The 26,406-nt window shown below is 37.0% G+C and overlaps 1 protein-coding gene across 3 annotated transcripts in view; it reads right to left on the bottom strand.

Annotated features, from left to right (window-relative positions):
- LOC132101463 (endophilin-A3-like) overlaps positions 1-26,406 on the bottom strand; it is a 37,206-nt gene that overhangs the window by 1,710 nt on the left and 9,090 nt on the right. For 2 of the 3 annotated variants that reach the window (XM_059506455.1, XM_059506474.1), the window contains exons 2-9: positions 5,374-5,442; positions 5,222-5,294; positions 3,308-3,451; positions 2,335-2,468; positions 1,716-1,874; positions 826-929; positions 507-619; positions 271-303 (exon numbers count right to left, since the gene is read on the bottom strand). In XM_059506455.1, coding sequence (XP_059362438.1) covers positions 271-303; positions 507-619; positions 826-929; positions 1,716-1,874; positions 2,335-2,468; positions 3,308-3,451; positions 5,222-5,294; positions 5,374-5,442 — 829 coding nt within the window. The remainder of the gene's footprint in view (positions 1-270; positions 304-506; positions 620-825; positions 930-1,715; positions 1,875-2,334; positions 2,469-3,307; positions 3,452-5,221; positions 5,295-5,373; positions 5,443-26,406) is intronic. The other variant, XM_059506465.1, reaches the window with a different exon arrangement.

Raw genomic sequence — 26,406 nt, forward strand, 5'->3', positions numbered from 1 at the left:
CACACGCTTGATGAACATGAATATGACGACAAAAAACAACTATGACATCTATGAATTGCAGATGGGAATTGTAAGGTTGTGTGGCTTTGTTTCTGATTCGTCTACTTACTTTTATCAACCTCTTTATGCTTTTAAATGCTTTACATTTTCCCAATGCTTCTACTTTTCAAGTCTGATTAACATGATGCTTCGTGTGACTAAATTATAAATACTCTTCTTATAAAAAAGTTAAAGTAATAAAATATTTCCATGATAAACATTACTACCTACTTTTTCCATTTACAGTGTGGTTGACTTGGATATCTGAAAGGAATATGAATGAATAATGTAAGAAAACATGACGATGGTGAAATATATGTGCAAATCCATAAAATGAAACCCTACAATGGACTGTATAACACTGTAACTCTGTGAACACCAAAGTTGTCCATAACTGCAGAAAATGTCATTTTGCTACCGTCAATGACTGGTAAACCGAGAAAATCGAGATGTTTTCTTGATGATACCTGTGCTTTTGACTGATGAGGTGTGGTTAAGTCCATTGTGCTGCGTGTTTTCGACAGTCTCGATCGACTTTGGCTTGAACTCTTTTTTGGGCCGAGCGCTTGCAGTAGATATCCTGCGAGTGCAGAATATATGTGCATAAACTCTAATGCATATTAGCAAGAAACTTATATTTGTAATTTTCATAACATATCATCCAATGAAGACATCAAACAGTAGTTAAGAAAATACGTGCAAAAATGTAAAATGAATATTGACTAGGAATATGGGATGGTTTCAAGCTGGTTTTCTTGAATGTGCAGCATGTGCAGTGTAGGATACCTGTTCTGTAGCTTGCTGTTGAGCTCTTTCAGGATCTCTAAGGACTGTTTATGGTAATCCAGCGCTGCCTCAATCAGAGCCGATAACTGACTCACCTGCTCCACCTACAGAGACATGACATATTCATGACATGAAGATGACCTCAGAACAGAAACTTTACTGATACACAAGTGCTATACAGAATTTACCGGAAAACATACATAGTGTGCAACACATACAGATTATATATATATATGTGACCCTGGACCACAAAACCAGTCTTAAGTCTCCGTGGTATATTTGTAGCAACAGCCAAGAAAACACTGTATGGGTCAAAATTATAGATTTTTCTTTTATGCCAAAAATCATTAGGATATTAATAATAATATTTCCTTACATTTATATAGCGCTTTTCTAAGCACTCAATGCACTTTTACATGAAAAGGGGGAATCTCCTCATCCACCACCACTATTAGGCAAAGATCATGTTCCATGAAGATATTTTGTAAATTTTATACCATAAACATATCAAAAACTAATTTCCAATTAGTAAAATGAATTGCTAAGAACTTCATTTGGACAACTCAAATGGTGATTTTCTCAGTATTTAGATTGTTTTGCATGCTCAGATTCCAGATTCTGTAATATGGTACGATCCTAACAAACCATACATCGATGAAAAGCTAATTTATTCAGCCTTCAGATGATGTATAAATCTAAATTTCAAGAAATTGACCCTTATGACTGGCTTTGTGGTCCATGGTCACACACACACACACACACACACACACACACACACACACACATACACACATATATATATATATACGTATATATATATATGAAACAGAAGTGTGTTAAAAGTATAATTCAGGCCTCACAAAATGTTCTCATTAGTCATTTTTCCTTACATCATTCTCCAAAAAGTTGAACATGCTCCTCTCAGCAAGTTCTTTGGATTCCTCAAACTTCTCCACAGCCTGTTTGATCTCCTCATCAGGAATCTTGCCTTGACGTTTCTTCTTATAGTCAAAGTCTAGCCGTCGACCCTCCAGTTTCTTCAGGTGATGCTTTCAGGAAATCACATGACATGCTTTCATTAAGTAATCAGCCAAGAGGGCACACCTACTGGCCGATGCTGCTAATCTCCAAATAACCAAACACTGATCAATTAATCAGCCTAGCCAATACATCTGTATTTCACAGACCTTAAACACAAACTGAAAATGGGCAAACTGCTAATTGTTAACCCTTAAACTTCATCCTGTAAATGATAGTGTCTGATACTAGGGTGAATCAGAGGAATAAAATGAGCAGTATTTGATGTTGATGCTCCATGTAGATTTAATCAACTTTATCTAGGCCAAGGATTTGCCTGGAGACTTCATCTTATGTGAGTTTACGTTTCTTCGAACCTCATTTACAAAGGCATTCAGGTTTAAACATTTAAAATGCAAAACTGTATTGCACATTCAATAATCCTTCATTTAGAATGAAGGGTTGATAAATAATAATGAAACAGGGTCATACCACAATCTCTTTGAGGTCTTTCTCCTGTAGAGTCTGAAGTGGGTCAATGAAGTTCTGTTTCACACTGATATCGAGAGCATCTTTAATATCAGCCATCTGCTTCATGGCTTCACCGATGTCCACCAGCGCAGCTCCTAAGAAGATGAGGTAGACATAGTTCATGTTTGATTTTCATTCAAGAAACATTTAAATGTAGAGAGAGAGAGAGAGAGAGAATTTAGTATATACTGTGTGTATATATATATATATATATATATATATATATATATATATATGTGTGTGTGTGTGTGTGTGTGTGTGTGTGTGAATTGTTATGGAAATTAATATATTAATACATTGTATTTACAATAATAATATACATTTATGTTTGTATGCACATAGATAGATACTGTTTGTATATTTGTATATTTCATATATATATATATATATATATAATGGGTGTATATATATATATATGTATAAAATTTACTCAAATTGTTTAATTATAATTTAATTAAAAGAAATTAATTACTATAATTTTTGCTTTTACTAGTCACATCATAATGCCTTTTTGTGATAATATGATTAAGTACTTTATAAACGAATGGTACATATTTCATGATTTTCTTTTTTATTTACATTTTGACAATCAGTGCAAAAAAAAAAAGTAACCAAAATTCCGTAAAACCGTTCTGATTTAAAATTCTGATTGAAGGAGCCCATTGGAAACTGTGCTAAAATAACTATTATGTGCTCATCTGCATCTGGCATCAACAAAGCACCACAAGGTGTCAGAGTTGTGTTCAAATGCTATAAGAACAGCAATATTACAGGAAACATGTTTCATAATGTGTAAGATTGTATGACTCAAAGAGAGATAGAGTCTCGAGATCAACCAGCATTGCTTCGCACATCAGCGGAACTTCCGTATACGTCGACCTGTGATTCATGTCTGTGCATGCATACGTTTGACTGTCGGTATGAGCGCACTTACCGAAAGTGGACTCTTCCCCGAGTTCCTGTCCATATCGCAGCATGCAGTCTCCTAAAAGCCCTTCAGTCTGAGGATAACCCGTCGTCTTCACCTGCCCTCTGATTTTAGACACGGTGTTGAGCATTCCCAGTTTGGCTCTTGATGCTGTGCAGATACACGACATACACTCATGACCAAACCAGAAATTATAACACTGCATTCCAAAAATGAGTCATTGACAAAGAAATTACAGTAATTTAGTAGCAGAAGTGTTTTTCCAAAGGAGGCTAGGAAGGCACTGCATATTAAAAAAATTAATAAATACTGCATGAGAAAATAATTTACAACAACATAAAAAAAGCAATTTAAATATACAAGATTAAATAGTGGTAAATCACTTTTTTTCCAAAGTAAAATTGTGCAAATATTTCAAAGGGAGGTGAGTTTGCTGTGTTCTCATTGAGCGAGATAATTATTTTAATAAGAAATCCTGAAAGAGTGTTCCTGTCGCTTAGTGGTAGAGCATTGCGTTAGCAGCACAAAAGGTTGTTGGTTCAATTCCCAGCGAGCACATGTTAGGTAAAAAATGTTAACCTGAATGCACTGTAAATCGCTTTGGATAAAAACGTCTGCTAAATGCATTAATTTAATTTAATTTTAAATCATGTTTGAAAAGGAAAAAAAATCTGCCTGAATGGATCAAACTAGTGGAAATTATGGATTTAATTACATTAGTAAACAACTTAACCAGTCAACATTGTTGACTAAGTTTAAATCAAAATGCACAAAAAAAACTGTGAGAACGCTTGATTAAAATGTCGTGTTTACAGAGGTTTTGATGACAGGTGTATATTTTTACTGTATTATTGAAGTATCATTTTTTTATATGATGTAAAAATGTAAATAAAACAGACACTAGCATTCAAAAGTTTAGGGTTAGTGATAGGGATGCACCGATCATGATCTTTCATTTTTTTTTACAAGCAAACTGGCCGATTCCGATAACAATTGTTTTTTTCCTTAATAGCAACAAACAAGAAAGAAGGAAAGTATGCATAAACAAGATGTTTATTTGGTATTTAATAGGCCCAACTGGCTTTTGGCTATTGAAAACAATAATGGTAACCATCTGAAATTAACGGGAGTATCTGCACAGTAAGTAGCATACATTCAATACAAACATAGATGGTACAGACATCAGCATTTAGATGCAAAAGATGTTTCGTTCGTCCAATGAAAAAAAAATTAGGGTAATGATTCACATATATATATTTTTTACTTGAGCCAATGAAAAAATAAATAACTATTGGCTCAAGTTAAACAAATATAGATGTGAATCATTACCCTAATTTCTTTTTAATTGGACGAATGAAACACCTTTTTTCAGTGCGCTACAGCAGGTGATTTTTAAATCAAATTAAGTCCGTTTCGTTTCTCATCCAACACACGAGAAGTTGAGCTGAACATCCCTTCACTGTCTCCACTTGTTCAGGGCACAGACAGGTACAGTACGCTCACGCAGCTTCAGTGAGAGCAGGGAAAGGGACTCTTATTTGTGCGCCAGTACAACAACGGCTGTTTGCTTCCTGCTAATATCGGAAATATCGGCCGAAAAAAGACCAAAAACCGATCCGATTTATGGCCGGTCAACCGGTGCATCCCTATTTAGTGGGGTTTATTTATTTATTTTAAGAAGGTAATACTTTTATTTAGAAAGGATTATCAATAGGATTTCTATTTCAAATAAATGCTATCCTTCTGTACCTTCTTTTAATCAAAGAATCCTGAAAAGAAAATGCATCACGGTTCCCACGCCTCCTCATTTCAGAAGTCCACCACGCACTGCTGCTTAGTAGGTGGTGTTAATGATATTTAATGATTCAATGAAATCAGAAGTGCAGAGTGATGTGAATATGTCAGATCTGTGATTCATACCTGGGTTTGGCTGAAGGTATTCTGTGGTTTTAGTTACAAGTTCAAAAAGAGACTTGTTGGTGACTTCTATTTTCTGTAGAGGTGGGAAAAGGTAAGAGTAAATATGTTTTTGTCATATACATCACATGTGAAGAGGGGCTCACTTCTCTCACCCGCTCCATTTCCATGAAGTCTTCATCGAGTTTTGTCCCTTCTGTACCGCTTATCTTCTCACTCAATAACTAGAGAGATAGAAAGATTAGATCAGACACAGGAAGCAGTGATATTACAGTAGGTAGATGGAAATCGCATGATGTTTTCCTGTGCACACACTGAGGTTGGTGGAAGAAAAAAATAAATCAATAAAGAGCCTCCATTGTAGCTTATTGTAGAAATGACACCTGATATCACAGGTCTGAATTTAACATAGTTTTTTTTGTGTCTGTTTTAAGCAGCAATCATACAATGACAGAAAACACTCATATTTCATGATGCACAATATCTTGTTACTATGTTGACTATATCTGAATTAATTAATTCAATTGTTAGTTGACCTGTAATAGCCAGAATCTTGATTGCATTGCATTTGTTATATAATCACTGACTGTTTGTTGTGACTTAAAAAACTATTTAGAAACACAAACACACACACTACTAGGTTAATGATGCTGTCATTATGCAACATTGTCCATGAGTTGCCACTCTACAGCAAAATGAATTATGTCAGTTTGTGAACGGGGTTCATGTAGTGTCACAGGCTAACTGTACGAATCATGCTATACATAATAATGCACCTTTCAAAATCACTAAGAGGATTAACATATCTTTCATAACAAAATGAAAATTAGGTTAACATTTTTGCCAAGCAGGTCAGTTAGAACAGATTTGAAAGATTGATAGAAGTGTAAGATTGACACGAAATGACATTAGAATGAATGATTTGCATTTGCAGGGCTGCATGCAAGGTGAAAGGAAATGTACAGTACTGCGTGTATCTGCAAGGAAAACGTACACATAGTTTTAAGTTTTAACTTTTACTTTTCAATAAGGGGCATGCTGACTGCACACTGTGTTTTAGTGTGCTAAAAGCCCAATAGTTCACTTCAGGCAATGTAAAAGCATGTGTGAAAAAAATGCCTTCAAATAAATTTTAAAATAAATTCAAATCAATTCTGTCAAACCCAAAAGTCAATGTGCAATACTGTTCATCTATTGTCTTTCAATAATCTTAGCGAAATATGATATTAAACAATTAAAAATGATTTAAATGCTATTGCATTGATTGGATCGTGGAGCCTGGATGTTAGAGAGATCCATTACAGCAGCTGAAAAGGAAAGTTTATTATATTTTGATTAAAAACTATTTGCCACATTGATGGATTGCATGAAATAAAACCTAATTGTGCATCTAACAAAAAATGAAAAAGGGTCAATTTTGATTTCATGTTGACTAAATGTCTGTCAATCATCTTATTGAGAGGCTGCAATTATCTGGTGCATGTGACACCTGTCTCATTATGCATATAAACCTGACTAGCCACCAACTAGCTGATTCTGAAAATGTGTAGTTTTCTCACACCTACTGTCCCAGTTATCTAAACTCAGAAGTACATCTGTTTTCAAAATGGTAATTATACAAAGCACAAAGTGCGCTGTATGAAGTGGCCTACATTTATACTAACACACACTTGTTAGAGTCAGAATACTGACCTACTTCTGCCTCTGGTTCACCAACACCAGCACGGAAGCTGTTTGTTTACCGCACTGCTGTGCATGAGTGATGAAAGTGAGGTCAAAATGTCTTCGTATCTCTCTCTCTCTCTTTAATGCACTGATGCTTGCAAGCAGAGGTTGTTCAAACACCCACATGAAACACTCACACTGTTCAATGCTTGTAATGATAAGACTTTAATCAGCAACATGATCTGCAGTTTTGAATCAACCTCTGGATCCGCACTGACTGAAGAATCACAACAGATGGCTCATTTACGCACTCACTAAACCACAGGTTATGATCTCTCAAAATGAGCCAGATCACACTGACGCATTCCAACAAGAAGAACCGAACTTCATATATTCAAATATTTTTTATCAAAAAATGGAGTGTGGCATGCTGGACACTTAAGAAAGATGACAAACTACCTTTCCAAAATTCATACACTAGACAGCACAGTACATAGTGCATTGTGTGAATGAATCATTATTATTGTCATTTTACAAATGTGTTTTTATATTTCATCAGAATTAATGCACTTTGTCACTAGTACAAAATAAGAGAATGTCAATCTGTGGCAAACCGCACAAATGACCAGATGAAAGAAAACAGACCGTATTACACTCTCATTTGAGAAAAATATTGCATGTTTTCAGATCATCAGCACTTTGTTTTCAGTGAAGAGAGAATGCGTTTGCATGGTTGCCAGATTGTGAAGATTAAGGAAATCACTGGGCAGAAAATGTATCTATTTCAAAGAAAAACTCTGATTGGGGCATAGTGACGAGTGGGGCGGGGCTGAGAGACGTGGGAACAGGAGCGAGGCCGGTGGAGTGATTGGAGATGAGCGACACCTGCTCGACCCACCGGTCTCGAGTCCCACGGAGGAGATGGAGGGATATAATTAAAAAATCTTTAAGATTTCATTTCATTTGTACATGTATGAGCCAACCATGATGTAAAAAAAAGAAAGACACCTCGACTGTCCACCAGGGTTGCCTCTATCAGCCTGTAGGCTCAATTGTGTGTGGAGGAGTCAGGCCCGAATTGGCGCGAAAATTCACAAAATGTGACGTCATGCGCGTTCTCGTCTACTTGGGCTTACAACCGTACGGCACGCCAGACATTGAAGTAAGCAGCGGCAATAGTGTTTTCAAATGGACTCTGCGGATGGAAAGAAGCGACCAGCCTCCAGCACAATTCAGACACCCACGGACACTCCTCGTAAGTAAAAAAAAAAAAGAGCGTGCGCACTGAGAACGAACATGAGACTGGCTGCAGTTACTCTAACGGCCACTGGTGTCAGTAACGGTTAGAAATTTCAGAACCTACGCAATGCTCCTTTAATGTACTATAATGTTATATTTATTTATTTTTTTAATTATTTCATTAAATAAAAATAAAAAGTATTTATAAGTTATTTATTGCATTTATAAAATGCTAAAACTATATATTATAAATCAACTACTTTATTTTAATCTAATCTTTTACTTAGACTGTCAGTACAGGATTGCCTTAATGTCATTATTAACAAATTTCAAACCACCGAATGCTGCAACTGAACAGAAAGCTAAATAATGAAATACTGTTCCTTCTTTTCTTTTTTCTTTTTTGTACTAGTCTGTTTTTATTTCACTGATATAAAGCCTACAGCAGTGGTTAACATGGGTTCTTCTGAAGGCAACAGCAAACACAAATGCAAAATGCACAGACTGTAGACAGTGTGTCAGTCCACTGGGATTTAAACAGCTGCCGTGTCAGCATAACCACTAACTAACCCAACACTCAGAAATTAAAATCTCAGAAATGTCCTTAACTTCCTCTCTGAGAAAACAGTTGATGTTACAATTTGGAAATCAGGAAGCTGATCTGAAATGCTGTCTTCTGGTTAATGATGTAACTAGTTTATGTAAGATGATTTTATTGAGACTGAAGTTTTCTGTTGGACATCTTTTAGGAAGAAAAAAATGCAATCTTAGAATAACTTTAACTGTAATTAAGTGATTCAGTAATATTGGATAACATCAGGCCCCTTTATGCAGCACACAACAACCTCCTACACACTCAGTTTCACTGTTACAAACACACAGAAATTGCATTCAAACCTACACAAAAGGCAAACTGTAGGCAGCACAATGCAATATGGCGCAACAAAACCATACAAATTAATATTTCGTATTCAAATAACATCAATACTATTCATAAACTGCAAGGTTAAAGGTGAACATTTAAGCATCAGAATCCTTCTGAACTGGTGAAAAACAAAAATTGTTTGCTGATCAGATGTATATTTTAATCATTTATTTATATAGTAGATGAAAAGACTAAAGCAATATTTCACCCGGAAATGAAAATTTGCTAAAAATGTACTGAACCTCAGGCCATCCAAGTAGTAGATAAATGTGTTTCTTCATCAGAACAGAACATTGGAGATATTCAGCATTACATCACTAGCTCACCAGTGGATCCTCTGCAGTGAATGGGTGCCGTCAGAATGAGAGCCCAAACAGCTGATAAAAACATCACAATAATCCACAAGTAATCCACATCACTCCAGTCCATCAGTTAATGTCTTGCGAAGTGAAAACCCATTCACTGCAGAGGATCCACTGGTGAGCAAGTAATGCAACGCTACATTTCTCCAAATCTGTTCTGATGAAGAAAAAAATGCATCTTCATTTTGGATGGCCTGAGGTTCAGTACATTTTCAGCAATTTTTCATTTTCGGGTGAACTACATCTTTAAATCCAGTCATTTGTTTAAATAGCAGAGGAAAAGACAGAGACAAAAAATACTGTGCATCATAATCAGGTGAGTACAGGCAGACCTGCACATCTGAAATGTATGTTAGAGCTAAGATTTAAACCTTGAACCATGCAGTTTTCATTCAACCTCAAAGCCTTTGTTTGGTCTGTTCATCTCTATTTTATTCTGTGGTGGCCTTAGACATATCACTGAAAATGTGATCTGTCTGTCAACATACAATAACATCAGCACAAACTGTTCCTGTTTAATAAACCAGATTTGACCTGACCACCTGAACTGTGTGTCACTGATGTTGGGCGGCTATCTCACAACAGCGAGCAGATAACGCTCCTGATGTTTTTTCAGGCAACACTACTGCTGTGTTCTTTATATAAGGCCATTACACACATTTAAGGAGTGCAGGATGAAATGAAACGCACATCAAAGAGCATGATATACAGTCGCGAGAGAATGAATGATAATGTCAGACAACAAGAAAAAATTCTAATTGTTCAGTTTGAGTAGTTAAAAAAAAATATGCTATAATAAGTTTTGAGATTCTAAGCTACTTTAGTGATAAATCACAGGACAGCGCTGACAACTAGTTTCTGCGTTCCTGTGTGCGCGCGATCTTCACAGCTACTGTTTATATGAGATTTCGTGCCACAATGCAGCTGCGCGAACTAGGGCTGTCAAAATGGCAGAAAAACTAAATTCAATTAATAGATGCAATTAAATATTATCCAAATTCGAATTATATTCGAATTTAAAATACATAATTTTAGTTAGGGTGAAGAAAAGCTTTTGGCTTCTCTTCTGAGGCCACAAGAGAGTGCATTGGGCAAAATATTACTAATGCACGTTTATTCAAAGCATAAGAAAATATGACTTTGTAAAATAATGTTTATAAACCAATTATAATTAAGTAGCTTAAAGAACTATAAACAAAACAGCACCATGTGTGCATTCATTGTTTAATTCAAAGGGGTGAAAGCCACTTTTATATTATATTGTCATCGCATCTCGTGCGCCACTGATAAAGGCCAAAGTATAATTTGACCATCCGCATCCGCGCACCGTCCGCATTATGTAATTTTCGTCATCAAGAGGGCTCGCGGACAGCCGTGCATCCGTCCACGCGGTCTCAAAAAGTGTCTGCACGCGGACGGGGTGCGCGGCTGTCAACAGAGAGGTGAATGATGAAAGAAGTGGTACTGCTCATCGAGCCCGTCCGCCTTCTGAAAGCTGTGCGGATGAAGCTGTGTGAGACAGAACAGAACGCGGAATGTGAAGTATACCCGAGGCGGGCCTTAAAGGGTCACTCCACCCATTTGCATTAAGAGGTCCATTGTTAGAAAACCAGTCATACTATTGAATGGTTGTGCAACATTCTCTCATTTTCCCCTGAGACGAGAGAAATCCACTATTTACCTTTTTCACTTCCTCCTACAATGACGCAAAAATCGTCATGTGACGTCATTGTAGGAGGAAGTGTAAAAAGGGTGGATTTCTGTAAAGACTACAAGCACAAGTAGTCTGCCCATAGGGGGTTGTACCTAATGCGCTAACAGACCTATCACAGATCAGTGCCCGTGCGTTTGACTTCACCGGGAGAAACTTTTCGAAAATATGGAGGAAAATACTGATTTTTCAGACGGATGCATTGGGGAGGATTTTGATTTAGACGAAGTTATGTTAGAAACGGATGTTCGTGGCTACCTTTATGAGCCACAGTACAGCGACGAGGAGCTAGAAAAACATGAAAAGCGTCAAACTAACACAGTAAAACATGGTTGATTTACATCGATAATAGCAAACTTATATATAACTTTTAGCTAAGTGTCTAACGTTACATTATTACGTTACATACTAACTTTACTTACTCATTTCTTGACAAGTGTAACGTTAGTTACTGAGGCAGACACATTAAAACAACAAGCGAGCAAAACATACAAGATATTTAGTTCGTAAACAGAAAAATCATAGGAGATGTGTTTCTTTACAGCAGACGACTATGTCAGTGTGTGTTCTCAGTAGCCACTAGCTGCTAATAGAGTCTAGTCAGAAATAACATTACCTCCAGGCAAATGTGTTTAGTGCTGCTAGAGCTGGTGGTTCGCAACATTCCTGGCTTTTCGTCGTCATCGTCTGGCAAGGAAAATACTGAAGGAATTGCGTTTTTCAAAAGCGCGGGTCTCTTCAATCATAGGGGGTTAGGCGCATAATCGTCGGGCTTGAAATGTAAACTGCACACCGTCTGATTTTTTAGTGCTTCAAGTGTTGTGTCCTCACCGAACTTAGGGTTATTGATAACGTTAGCCCGTAGCCACTTTTTACACAAGTCCGTATCTTTCAGGAATGTGTGAATACTGACTCCGGGTATTTTCCTTGTTCTTGAACAACATCCCGGTACTATGCAAGTGCACACCATTTTGTCACAAAAACATTAATTGGGTCGCAAAATAACTCTTCACAACAAATTGTGCCAAATAATTTACAATCGGTAGCGTAGAGGAGAGCTCAACAATAATCCACATTGATGGGCGGAGTAGTGGGAGTGGCCTGCGGAGCTGAGCATTGCAATGCACTATGGGAATTGTTGTCTACAGTCCACAAGCTCTAAAAAGTTATTTTCTGCCTTTTATAGGCCCAGAAGGACCAAAATAAAAAAAAAATGATACTATTCTACTACATATATGACCCACTTTCAATACACATTCATGTCTCCACGGGTGGAATGACCCTTTAAAGCTGCCTCCTTAAAGGTGCTCTAAGTGATGTTACAAATTTTTTAGGCCAAAACATTTTTTGTCACATCCAGCAAACATCTCCTCACTATCCGCTAGCTGCTTGTCCCCTGAACACACTGTAAAAAAACGGGGTCTCTCTATACACCACAGGCTCCACAAACAACAAGAAAAACAAACTGGGCTCACCCGCACCACAAAACATAACAAACTGTTCCAGCCAATAACCGACAAGAAAGATTTGGGGGTGGGGTCTGGGGGGTTAGTGCACGGATGAGGAGGAGGGAGGGTCTAGCTAGCCTCCGTTTTGTTTGACAACAATTTGAACGTCAACAAGAAGTTAAGACTTCCGGCATCGCTTAGAGCACCTTTAACGGACACCTACAATTCGAATGCAAATGTGAATTTTTTTTTTTTGACAGCCCTAGCGCTAACACGGTAGCTCGATATAAGAATACACATCCGATCATCTAATCGCTTGGATGTCCAAACCATAAAACAAATACAACTGACAAAGTTTAGTGAAGACGCAAGGCCATCAACCGTCGTTCACCTCCGTGTTTTGCTTTTATGCCACTGACTAGACGGGGCAGAGTCATGTGGCTACAGATGCGGTAGTATGCTTTTAAGGGGGAAGAACAGGATTAAAAAAACGAAATAACCGACATGGGAAAATTACGTCGGTTAGAGATTCTGAATTCCGTTGTCGAATACTTTTCGATTTATTGTCTAGCCCTATATATATATATATATATATATATATATATATATATATATTCAGTTCCACAAAAAAAATTATATATATATATATATATATATATATATATAATGTTTTTAAATTATTATTTTTAAATTATTAATTTTTATTAAATATAATGTTAATATAATGTTAATATTTTATCTAATTAAATTATTAAATTGTAATATACAATGTCAAATATTAAATCAAATCAATACAATATATGCATTAATATATTTATTAAATATATAAATACAATATTTATTAAAAAAAAATCTGAATAATAAAACTATACCCCTTGTACCAAAGTGGATTTCTAGTGAAGAACCAAAAAGATCCTCAAAGAAAACTCCATCTGTAGACTGTATTTTCTAAACTTCATGAGAATGACATGGTTTAAAATCACACACTCTAAAAAAAATAAGCATCTAAAGGCCTGCTAGTTTTTGCTAATAAATAACTTCACAGCTGGTGACTTTCTGAAATATGGTTCTAACCCAAGATACCTATAATTAATCCAGTCTCTGTGTCTTCCTCAAACTCCACTCACTAGCAACTAACTAGGTCAGGCTAAATTTAGCCATAACACACAAAAGAAATTAGCCTTATATGGCAGTACTGCTTTCGACTTACACTGCTCAATGACAATATTTGAGAAACCCTGAAGTAGAAAGACACTGTGATATGAATTAGATAGAGAAAGAAAAAAAAATGTTTAAATGTATGATTAAAGTCAGCCTGATATCAAAACTGAAAAGTCTTTTTTTGAATGCACATTCCTGGTTTAACCGTGCATAAACACTGCATGAAATTTCACAGAAGCAAAGGTTTGTACGTGCATAATGTAATTTGCTCCACTTTTAAAAAACAACTTTTTCAGAATGTTTTGGCTGACTTATAAAGAGAAGACAGAATTTAATACATTTAAGTGTTACTCACTGACAATCACTGACTAGTTACCAAAATGACTGGAATCAATTAATCAATCAATCAAAATGATGCAAACAAACACATAAATGAATTTACTTGGATTCATCCGTTAAACACATACATTTTATTGCAGCCTGCTTCCATTTTCTCATAAGATTTCCTTGCAGAGGTACATTTTTGTTCCTCAGTTTTATATTGTTAAATTTATTCCGGTTAAATTTATTCTAAATTTATTCAAGTTTTCATTTATTTATTTTTAAATATAGCATCGGTATCCCATAGTAACATTCATTTTAATGATAAACACAGTTAAAACCACACATAGCACCCCAATACCATGGTAAAAAATATAACTATATGGTTTTTAGGTAGCCTATTTGTGTGGAAAACAGTAGTCTAAAAAATTCTGAATAAATGCATACTAGAATTATACACCTTTACTCCTTTAATAAATTTCAGTGTGAATATCCCAAATTTCTGCCACAATACCATGGTGCAGTGAGTGTTAATACAGTAAATCCATGGGGAAAGATGGCAGATTGAAAAGCCTTCTGACTGTTGCACACAGTGTTTCTCCTGTTTGGCTTTAAAGGGTTAGTTAGTTCCCCCCAAAAATTTTAATAAGGCTACGTTTTACTCACCCCTAAGCATCCTAGGTGTATATGACTTTTTTCTTTCAGACGAATCCAGTCGGAGTTATGTAAAAAATTGTCTTTGATCTCTTTCAAGCTCTAACGTTGCAGTCAGCGGGTGTTGCATTGCTTCAGTCCAAACGACGTGAAAAAATAAGCGCCCTTCCATAAAAAAAAGTGCTTCAAAAGGTTTCGTGGGGTGAACAAAGGCCTTCTGTGGTGACTCGATGCATTTTTGTGAGAAAAATATCCATATTCATAATGTAATAATCACTTTAATCTAGCTTGCGCCAACAGTTGTACACAGAAGCAGTTCTGGGAGCATGATTTATGAGGTCGTTGTGCACGTCTTCTGAAAACCAACGTTTGTTTACGGAATCAAAAGTCTCCTCTTGGCTTATATCAAAATCCTAAAACATTCTTCTTTACAAATCCTTGTTTTTACCGTTGTTTTGTTTTGACCTCTCTGCTGTGTTTCCGCGTGCATCACATCTGAGCGGCGCATGTGCAACGCTGACGTCATACGTCATTCCCTCAGAAACTGCTTCGTTTACAGCAGTGAGCGCAAGCTAGATTCAAGTGATTATTACGTTTTGAATATGGTTATTTTTCTTACAAAAAACGCATCAATTTTATTCACTCCACGGAGCCATGTGAGACACTTTTTTTTATGGAAGGGCAATTTTTATTTGACATCTTTTGGACTGAAGCAATGCAACACATGCTGACTGCAACGTTAGAGCTTGAAAGATCAAAGACAATTTTTAATATAACTCCGACTGGATTCGTCTGAAAGAAGAAAGTCAAGTCACCGCCTCAGGGGTGAAAATGCAGCCTACTTTAAATTTTTGCGTGAACTAACCCGTTAAACTAGTTTAAATCACTGAGTCATTTGTGTTCATCGCTGAATTCAAGCGCTTCACAGATCACACAGTGCTGTTTAGGGCTCACGTGACCTTGTAAACGCATCTGTTCTAGTGAACTCGTGCCGCGCGGCAGTTTGAACTTTGATCCGAGCAGATAAATGGTCCGTGTGGCGCGATTCAAATGAGTCGCGCTGTTTTGTTCCACTTTTGGCGCATAAACATTATATTGAACATTTATCGAAATCTTCATATCGTTTTATCATGGAGAATTACATTGCAATAATTATTGAATCGCTATCGAATTATCGCCCAGCCCTACTTGCCGGTTAAACATTTCATTAGTGTGCTGTTCTGACATGTGCTTTTTCTGAGCGCGTGCACTAAAAATCCTGTCAAGCAGTGCCTATATACTGGACTAAGTTATCTTTCACGTCTGATTGTACTAATACTATCAGAAACACACAAGGTTTACATATAAATACATCTGGTTATGTCTACAAACCAGATGCATGCAGGTCTTAAAGTGACAGCAGACTAATAGTACTAAACATGCTACCACTTGTCATTAAAGGGACAGGCCTAGTTCACCAAAAAAAAATATATATTTCATTATTTACTCACCTTTATGTTGTTCCAAACCTGCATTAGTTAATTTCTTGTGCCGAACACAAAAGAAGATATTTTGAAGAATGTGGGTAACCAAACAGTTGTTGGTGCCCACTGACTTTGATAAAATACTGTGGAAGTCACTAATTGTTAGGTTACCCACATTCTAGAAGATAACGTTTATGTTCAACAGAAGGAAAAAAAAAACTCATACAGGTTTAAAACAACTGAATTTTCAGAGACAATAATTTTGAATTGTGTTTCAGTTCACGAAAGGCCGATGTGTTTACAGTGGTGCACACAGTGGTTGTCAGTGAAGGAATGAAGTGAGCTCTGTAGCCTGGGGCTAGGTTTCACTCTATAACAGATACAATAGAAACAACAGGCTTCTGGGACTCTAGTGGTGATAATGATGACTGAACACAGCTGTGTCTGTGATAATTACACTCACTGAAGGCAGAGGGAAACTGTGACTCCATTACAGATCCAGTAGTGCTTTATTATCACTGCACATGATGAGAGACGACCAGAGAGTGTGAAATTGACTTGGCGTTGGTGTGGTGTGACTCTCATCATCCTGACTCATTTACTAATAACACACTGCCTGAAGTCACATCTTACAGTGAACGTCAAATGGCACTCATAATCCATTATCAAGTGAAACAGGATATTCCCTTCTAAAATAATATAAGGTTATTACACTTTGATGAAAGAAAAACAAATATTTTACTGTAGAATGTGCACTGATGAACTGTGCACAATAATACCAAGAATGTGTATTTATATATTAAATAGGGTCTGTTTTGATTTACTGTTGATATATAGAATATGAATTTCATCACTGTAAAAAATGTCAAGCCATTTCAACTAATTATTATTTAGCAACAAGTTCCACCGAAATTTTACATTCAGACCATTTCTGTCTTCAAAGTGTTGCCTGAATTGTTATTTTTTAGTTGGCTCAACCTTTGATAAAATAGTTTTATAGTCCATTCAACTAAAATATTTTAATTGGTCAAACATTTAGAAAACTACACCAAATTGTGTCTATTCAAATGTAACCATTCACACTCCACATGTTTCATATGTTAAACCCAAACTAAGATTTATTATTTGGACATCATAAGAAATTGCTGTGGAACTAGTTATTATATTTTATATTGAGTTAAAAAAATTATTACCTGGTGTCTATCACTCACTAAAACAAACACATTACAACAAATAATAGCTTTGCAATCTGCATTGTTAAAGGGATGCAGGCTTAAAGGGATAGTTCACCCAAAAATTAAACTTTTTTTTTTTTCGTTCAATTGAAAAGTAAATAATTTTTATATGAAAACATTGCAGTTCATAAACTGCACATTTCTGGCTGCTGTCTTGCAAACAGAAAATGACAAAGATAACATTTATACAAAAATAAACTACTTTAAAGAACAATTTCAGCTCAATTTCATCCATGAAATGATTTGTTTGAGCAAATTATTTATTATTATATTATATTATATTATTATTATTTATTATTAAATTTCCTTGATTTTTAAAAAATGTTTTTTTTATTAAAACTAACAAAGTATGTTTTTTTTTTTTACATTGAACAATGGTGGAGCTTTTCTTTACCCATTTTCTATGGTGTTTTCTTAGCAGCATACTGTATAAAACAAAAACAGCTCCTTACAAAAAAAATGAAAATGTTATATTAGTTATGAACAAATACAAAGATGTAACTTTTTATATGGAACTCTATAACTCTTTATATTGATTGTGTTTTTACTCAATTGGTTCTCTATAGGGCTTATGTTTTTTGGAACAAAGCAGGAATTACGGTCGGTCTGAAATGGGCTCGTGAAGGATTATTTTAACGGGGCTCAATTACATTAAGCATGTTCTTAAAACCTACGTTTTCCACTACAGAGTAAGGCGCTCGCTCACTCAGTACGCGCTGAAGGCTCGTTGCAAAATGGCTAATGCGTTTAACAGACCAGAAATAGAAGATCCTCCAATAACCAACAGGTCTGGTGTTTGGGTGCACTTTGGATTCCCTGTAAGCTATAATGGTGATGATAGAATCAATGGTAAATAGTAAGGTCTCATATCCGCGGCTATAACGTAAATGTACCAATCGCCGTGGTGATGTCTTTTGCCCTGTTTGAATCCGTTGGAAATGTCTGTCTAAATGATGTGGTGATAGTTTGTTGTGTGTATGTTTTCTCCTTTTTTCCGTCTTTTCCCAGATACTGACACGCTAAGGTGATGTCGGCGTAAATGAGTTGACATGTTTCAAGTATTCCCGCTGGTGTTTTTTTTTTTTTTTTTGTATTCCCGCTGGTGTACCCTAGATGCGACATATCGTTGTTGTTTTTTATCCACCACTCTCTTGCATCACCATTATAGCTTACAGGGAATCCAAAGTGCACCCAAAAACCAGACCTGTTGGTTATTGGAGGATCTTCTATTTCTGGTCTGTTAAACGCATTAGCCATTTTGCAACGAGCCTTCAGCGTGTATTACTGAGTGAGCGAGTGCCTGACTGAGTAGCCTAACAAAAACATATAAGTTGGTGTTTTTTTCTTCTTCGGGGGTGTCAGGGGCGTTGCCTGTTACGTCGTTTGGGTTATTGGGCTACCTTGTTGAACGCATATCATTATATTTCACTTTTTTTTTTATTTTCCAAATATAATTAATTAGTCCAACGAACCGTTCGGTCCAGAACGGTTCAATACGAATACGCGTATCGTTACACCCCTAATATATATATATATATAGATCAGACGATGAAACTGCAAGGTAAATGTTGAGACAAGAGTGAGTCAAGTAGTTACCATTTTTAATGTGCAGAGAAGAATTGTGCTTAATAAGAAACTGTAAAAGAAACAAATCCAAGGCAAAGTTGTTGAATGAAAAAACTGTACTTCAATGGACATCTGAGAAAAGACAGACTCAGTGTTCTCTCAGAAGTGTAATTTCCTGCAGGTTACCGGAGTAAAAATACAGCGGTTTGTGAAAGAGTCTCACAGCATGAGCACGCTGACCTTCTTCATCCCCAGAGAATAAAGACAATGCGGCAGAATCAGAGGAACAGCTCTGAGCGATGTGTCTCTTTACTTTACGGGAAAAACCAACAAAACAATAAAAATAACAACAGCAAAGGTGTGTTTTGTTTTGTGTTTTTTTTCATGGGTGGGATCAGTTTCCTATTCTAGTTTTTCAACAGCTGATTCATCAATGCAGTTTCAATAAAAGGTCACAAAAACAGGAACTCTCTATATAGACTCCTAAATGTCACCTGTTCCAGAATAACATGCCAACTAGCAGGGACGCCCACAAGTACCAGAGATGATTGATCATGAAAACACAATTGTGTGACTTGAAAACATTTCACACTGAATCAACATGCAGCAAAAACAAGGGATGTGCAAAACGACTTATATTCAGACTTGACAAAGATCATTTGCAGATTCAACACATAAAGATTTAAATGTTTTTTTAGAATAAGTATGCTCACCAAGGCTGCATTTATTTGTATCAAAATACACCGAAACTGTAATATTGGGACAAATTATTACCATTTCACAAATCAGTTTTTTTTATTTGAATATATTTTTAATGCAATTTATTTATTTGATGCAAAGCTGAATTTTCAGCATTCATTACTTCAGTCTTCTGTGTCACATGATCTTTAGAAATCATTCTAATATGCTGATTTGCTGCTCAATAAATATTTCTTATTATTATCAGTGCTGAAAATGAAAACAGTCATATTTTTGTAAAAGCAGAGATGCGTTTTTTTTTTCAGGATTCTTTGATAAAGAACAGCATTTATTAAAACATAAATGTTTTACTGTTACATTTGATACATTTTCCTTGCTGAATAAAAGTATTAATTTCTTTTTTTTTTTTTTTAGAAAAAAATTCTTACTGACCCCAAATTGTGAAAATATTATAACCTTTTCTTGTACAAAACTATCAAAGGGTCATTCTGTGTTATCTCAGCTTGAATTCCCCGGCTCAAATTTCTGATTTTGCTAATATTTTTTCTGAAGAAAGATAAAAATGTATAGTGTGTCACGGGTGGAGCACAAGGCAGACACAGTGGGCGTGGCGTCAGACCTCGGAGAGGCTTTTATTAACAGAAATCAAATGAAACAAGGGATAAAAGGTGGCCAAAGGGGAAGAGTGTCCAAAGCAACAGGGAATCTGGTGTCCTCGTCATGCTGCGGGGTTCGTGTGGGTCGGGCAGTGTGCGTGGAGGAAGGGTCCAGGTAAGGGGCGGAGTCCGGCGGCCGCACGCGCTCCCCTCCTCGGTCCGGGGCGCGAGGGGCGGCGGCTTCCTCTAGCGGCCGCATCTCTCTCGTTGGCCGCGGCGCTGGTAGGGGATGGACGGCCCGGCATCCTGGCCCGTCGGCCGTGCAAACAGGTGCGGTTCCAATCCCACGAGGACACCAGTGTGCATGCACGGGGAAGAGACCGGTCTCCCGAGGAGAGGCGCGTTGGGCTTTTAAACAGCGGCGGTGATGAGGCTCCATTTCCTTAAGGTGTGCCCCATCACACGCCGCCAGCCCTGACTCTTCCAGCGCCCCTCCTCTCACACACCCACTCCAGTCGGGAGCCTGGTGAAGGGTGGCGATTTAGGACGGGGTGCCGGTGACAATTAGGGAGGAGGCAGCTGACTCGTCACAAGTGATGAAAGCCAAAATTTTAAATGTCAAGGATGTATATTTACTGAGTAATCCAATATTTTTTAGAGGGGGGTAAAAATTAAAATTTTCACCTGAGATTCAGAACCAAATTACAAGAGGGGTAAAAATGACTTTAGAAAGACGAGAGTATCATGATGTTAATTTTACACAGAGATTGGTCTATTAGCAAAATCTGTCTCTTTTTACCTTCAAGTGTGCATGCATGCAACTCAAGAAGTTTTAAAGATATCTTAATGCCTTTTAGATTTTGGGTCTTATAAACTTTCCTTTTGGCATCTTTATTTTTAAGGCCCTAAATGGTTCAATTGCAGATATATTGGGATTTCAATATGGCTTCAGGAGTAAATTGTTAAATTGTACACATTTTTAGTGGACAAAACCCAAATGTGGGTCACTTTGCATAGATTATACATTTCTCTTTTAAAGAGGAATTTATAAAGAACAAATGTATCTCGTTTCTTCTGTCAAAACAATTGCATTGGACATACCTGTCTGAGTGTCATAAATTATTTTTTTCCCAAAGTTTGCATGCCTGTAACTCAAGAATTATTAAAGATATCGCAATATTATTTTAGATTCTAGTTCTTAATAAACATTTCTTTTGGAATCTTAATTTTCAAGGCCCTATATTGTTCAGTCACAGAGATATGGGGATTTCAATGAGACGCAATATTCAGATTGTTGAATATTACCCATTTTCAGTAGTAAAAAAAACTAAATGTTGGTCACTTTCTATACAGATGATACTTATTGTATTTAAAGAGGAATGTCTGAAGAATAGGCAAAGTAATGTTAAAGCTAGAAATGTATCTTGTTTCCCTCTATCAAAACCATTTCATAGGACATACCTGTCATTAATATTCTTTTAGTGTTTACACTAATTGACTAGCGGTTACATTAAAATCATTTTGAATGTAAAACATCTAGTTCACAGATTCAAAGTTGTCTTGCCTGGCTACTGCAAACATTTACTCAAGCAAAACACTCACTGGCAGACACCCGGGAGCAAGTAACACACCACAAAGTAAAATGCTGTCTTTTAAACTCTCTTCAACACCTCATGCATAAACCTGTGGATCCTACATAATTACAGGAACACTGCAGTGTTGGATTTGTACACAAGCAGTGATTTACAAGAGATGATTACAGAGACAAAACTTCTCAGAGAGGGGTTTACATTTACAATCATGCTGATTTTAGTACAATTTAAAACACAGACCATGCTATCAGCACTATAAAACACTCTTAGAAAAAGCTACATCTCCTTTTTAACATATTTACATATTAAAAACTCACTAGTAGCAGATTAGTTGACCATTTCCACCCACAGTAATACCTATGCACATAGAATTAAAAAAGGCCTCATTTATTTCATGTTTTAGATTGGTTGTAGTATATTCCTCTCTGGTAAATAGCAATGAATTCTGAAAAAAACATGATGCAACAACTAAAGTCCTCCATCTGACACAAACACTGAAAAAACTGAAATCCAGTCCAAACCTCTGCCCTCTTTGAGGAAAGCCTGTTTTGTTTCACTCTCTTAACAATCACATCTGATGCCAGGACATTTCCTTCTTCCAGGCCTACGAGATAGAAAGTCAAAAACCTGAAATGACCCCATCCATCAAGCGCAGCACCTCAGGAAAGGACGAGCTTTTAACATTGTATTTAATAGTAACATAAACAACCCGACAGAGTGACACGCTGAGAGCGCCTCTTCCCCTGGGGCAAGTTCATATAACTGCCACTTGAGAAGGTGAAGTAACACTGGTTACATCAGGGGTTTTGATGTGAAACACTTTTTTTACTATGTATTCATCTAGATAGACAGACAAACAGACAAATAGTAGGAGTGTAACGGTACACATACACCTGTATTCTTGCTAACATATTGCAGTCAAATGTGTATGAACTTCAAATCTCTTCCCCCAATTACAACAACACCCTAAATTGAAGTTTGTGTTGCTGCCGATTGCAGCAATAATGACCGACTTTTTTTATTTAAAGAGTGACTTCAGAACCAAGATGGATGGATGGATGGACTTTTAACATCACGGATGGATGGATGGATGGACTTTTAACATCACGGATGGATGGATGGATGGATGGACTTTTAACATCACGGATGGATGGATGGATGGACTTTTAACATCACGGATGGATGGATGGATGGATGGACTTTTAACATCACGGATGGATGGATGGATGGATGGATGGACTTTTAACATCATGGATGGATGGATGGATGGACTTTTAACATCACGGATGGATGGATGGACTTTTAACATCATGGATGGATGGATGGATGGATGGACTTTTAACATCACGGATGGATGGATGGACTTTTAACATCACGGATGGATGGATGGATGGATGATAGACACTTGGATGGATGGATGGATGGATGGATGGCTTCCCACAGCTTGGAACGTCCTGCATTGGATTGTGATCAGGAAGGAGACTTCCATCATAACATGGAGTCATTGTGCCAAAACTAAATTGTGAAAAATTAACAGCACAATCAAACAATATGGAAAAGCCATTACATTTACATGACGTAACAGAATAACACTGATTGTCCTTGCATCGACATTCGCATTTAAGTCTCAGCATATAGCTAAATCAATAACACCAAAATTAAAGAGTTATTAATAAACAGAACTTGACTGACACTTTCAAACTTCAACAAGGGTACAAAAGCACCATAAAATATCTTAAACGTAGTTCTATATTGCAAGTCTTTTTATTTTTGTTGTTGAGAAAAGGGCCATAATAATAATCATCAAAATACAATTCATTATAAAGAGAACATTGTGGAAGATAACATTTGAAAAACCAAGTAAAAATGCTTACTTACAAAATCCATCAGTCACTATTAAAATACTTCAGTCATTTGGGATGTACTAATCCTAATGTACTAATATGCAAATTAAGATTCAGCCACACACACACACACAGTCCACAGAATTTTAAAAATGTCTTGAACTCACAATGATATCATACTTAGGAGCTGAAGGCCCACAGAAGTGGTTTACATTCCAGTGTGAGCTGTAATAACTCTTGTAGCGTCTGCTCTCAACCATCTGCAGTAAAACCATTACTGTGCCAGCTAACCATGGGAGCACTCACTAATGTGAGTAATAAACTGATATTAGCCTCGTCACAGTGATGATCCTCTACAGGAGTGGGTGCTCGGATCGATAGGACACAATCAAAAATAAATGTGGCAGTAAGTGAGCTGAAGTCTTGTGTAAACACATCTGCCGGTTAGTCTCATTTCTGTGAAGAGCAACCCCTGTTTACGCATAAATCGCACATTCTCTGCCATCCAGAGGACTGTGTGTTCCTACATAGCATAAGGCCCTGATTTCACAGTTGGTTTCTGATATTAATCTGGAAATACATTATTCTTTAACAGATTTTTTAAAAACGCAATTGTCATGGGTTTAATTCCAGGAAACGCATGAACAGATTTACCTTGAAATTGCTCTGGAAAAAAATCTCTGCAAAATACATAGATATAAAAGCATTAAGAAGCGGACACTATATTGTCGGTTCCATTCATGTGTGAAACTACAAAATCAACTTGTAATGATTTAACCTTCATAATCATCGGGAAGAAGGAGGCGGGAACCGGCGGACAATCAACATGAAACTTTAATAATTCAAAATAAACACAAAACAGCGCACCAGCCCCTCACGGACGACTGGTGCGCTCAAATAAAAACCAAAACACAACTAAAAGCCCAGGCCTGGTCCTCTCTCGTCCTTCACTGTCATCGCTCAAGTTTTATATCCTTCCATCTCCATCGTGGGCCTCGAGACCGGTGGGTCGAACAGGTGTAGCTCATCTCCAATCACTCCACCGGCCTCGCTCCCACGTCCCTCGGCCCCACCCCACTCGTCACACATCTCATCGGTGGGTCAGCTATAAGGAAAGGCTGTAAAATCTGTATTTTCTATTTGTTCCAAATTGAGAATTGAACCCTAAATAAAACAGTGGAATGAACTATAATTATACAGTTCTACAAAGAATTATGTATATAGTACGGAGCCAGAAAAAGGATGTTACAATATATACAGAAGTTGGACAAAATGTGCATAGCTGGGATGTAGGCAATATTATTAAAGTGTTTTACCACAATTTGCCTTCAATACAGTTTCTAACCCTAACTTCTGAACAAAAGATATTGACTGTACATAGAGATCAATAAAAAAAAAATTTAAACTCTTTGATACAATGCATATTACTAATCAAAAATTACGTTTTGATATATTTATGGTAGGAAATTTACAAAATATATTAATGGAACATGATCTTTACTTAATATCCTAATGATTTTTGGCATAAAAGAAAAATGTATAATTTTGACACATTCAATGTTGTTTTTTGGCTATTGCTAAAAATATACCCCAGCGACTTAAAGGTACAGTTTGTAGGACCTGCCACTAGAGGGCGCACTACCAAAACAATAACAATCGCGTGGTTTGATGATGCTAAGAAGGAGCGTGGAATGATGGGGTTTGTTGTCTTCTACCCAACCGCTGACGGCCATTCAAACACAATAATTGGGCATACATAGCAAATGCGAGTTCAATGATTTGCGCGAGTAGATTAGATACAAATTCAATGCAAAGACGTGATCAGACTATGGATCAGACGCGTCGTCACGCGGGTCTAGAGACGCGATGCCCCGCATTTGCCGTGTATGCCCCATAATACTAATCTTGTTGATCGTTATAATAGCATACGTTTTCTGTAAAGATACAAATCAAAACAACTCACCTGTCGAGTAAAACACAAGCGAGAACGGCATCTCTTTCTAGTTGAAGTTTGTCGCGAAGCTCTCTCCATCTAGAAAATGCAACACCAATATTGATCCTCGCTCTTTCTCTCCTCTTGTCCCAAACTCTTCTTGGGTCGTTTGGTTGGCACGTATGCTTATGTAACTCAAATCACCTGCAAAGCCTTTAAATGGTCTCTCAGTCTAGTTTTGTAGGCTACACAATCATGAGGAAGACTGCTGAATTGACAGTTGTCCAAAAGATGACCATTGACACCTTGCACAAGGAGAGCAAGACACAAAAGGTCATTGCAAAAGAGGCTGGCTGTTCACAGAGCTCTGTGTCCAAACACATTAATAGAGAGGCAAAGGGAAGGAAAAGATGTGGTAGAAAAAAGTGTACAAGCAATAGGGATAACCGCTCCCTGGAGAGGATTGTGAAACAAAACCCATTCAAAAATGTGGGGGAGATTCACAAAGAAGTGGACTGCAGCTGGAGTCAGTGCTTCAAGAACCACTACACACAGACGTATGCAAGACATGGGTTTCAGCTGTCGCATTCCTTGTGTCAAGCCACTCTTGGAACAACAGACAGTGTCAGAAGCGTCTAAAGACAAAAAGGACTGGACTGCTGCTGAGTGGTCCAAAGTTATGTTGTCTGATGAAAATTTTGCATTTTCTTTGGAAGTCAGGTTCCCAGAGTCTAGAGGAAGAGAGAAGAGGCACACAATCCACGTTTCTTTAGG

This window comes from Carassius carassius, chromosome 2 (genome assembly GCF_963082965.1).
Source record: "Carassius carassius chromosome 2, fCarCar2.1, whole genome shotgun sequence".
In the NCBI taxonomy this organism is placed as follows: Eukaryota; Metazoa; Chordata; class Actinopteri; order Cypriniformes; family Cyprinidae; genus Carassius; species Carassius carassius.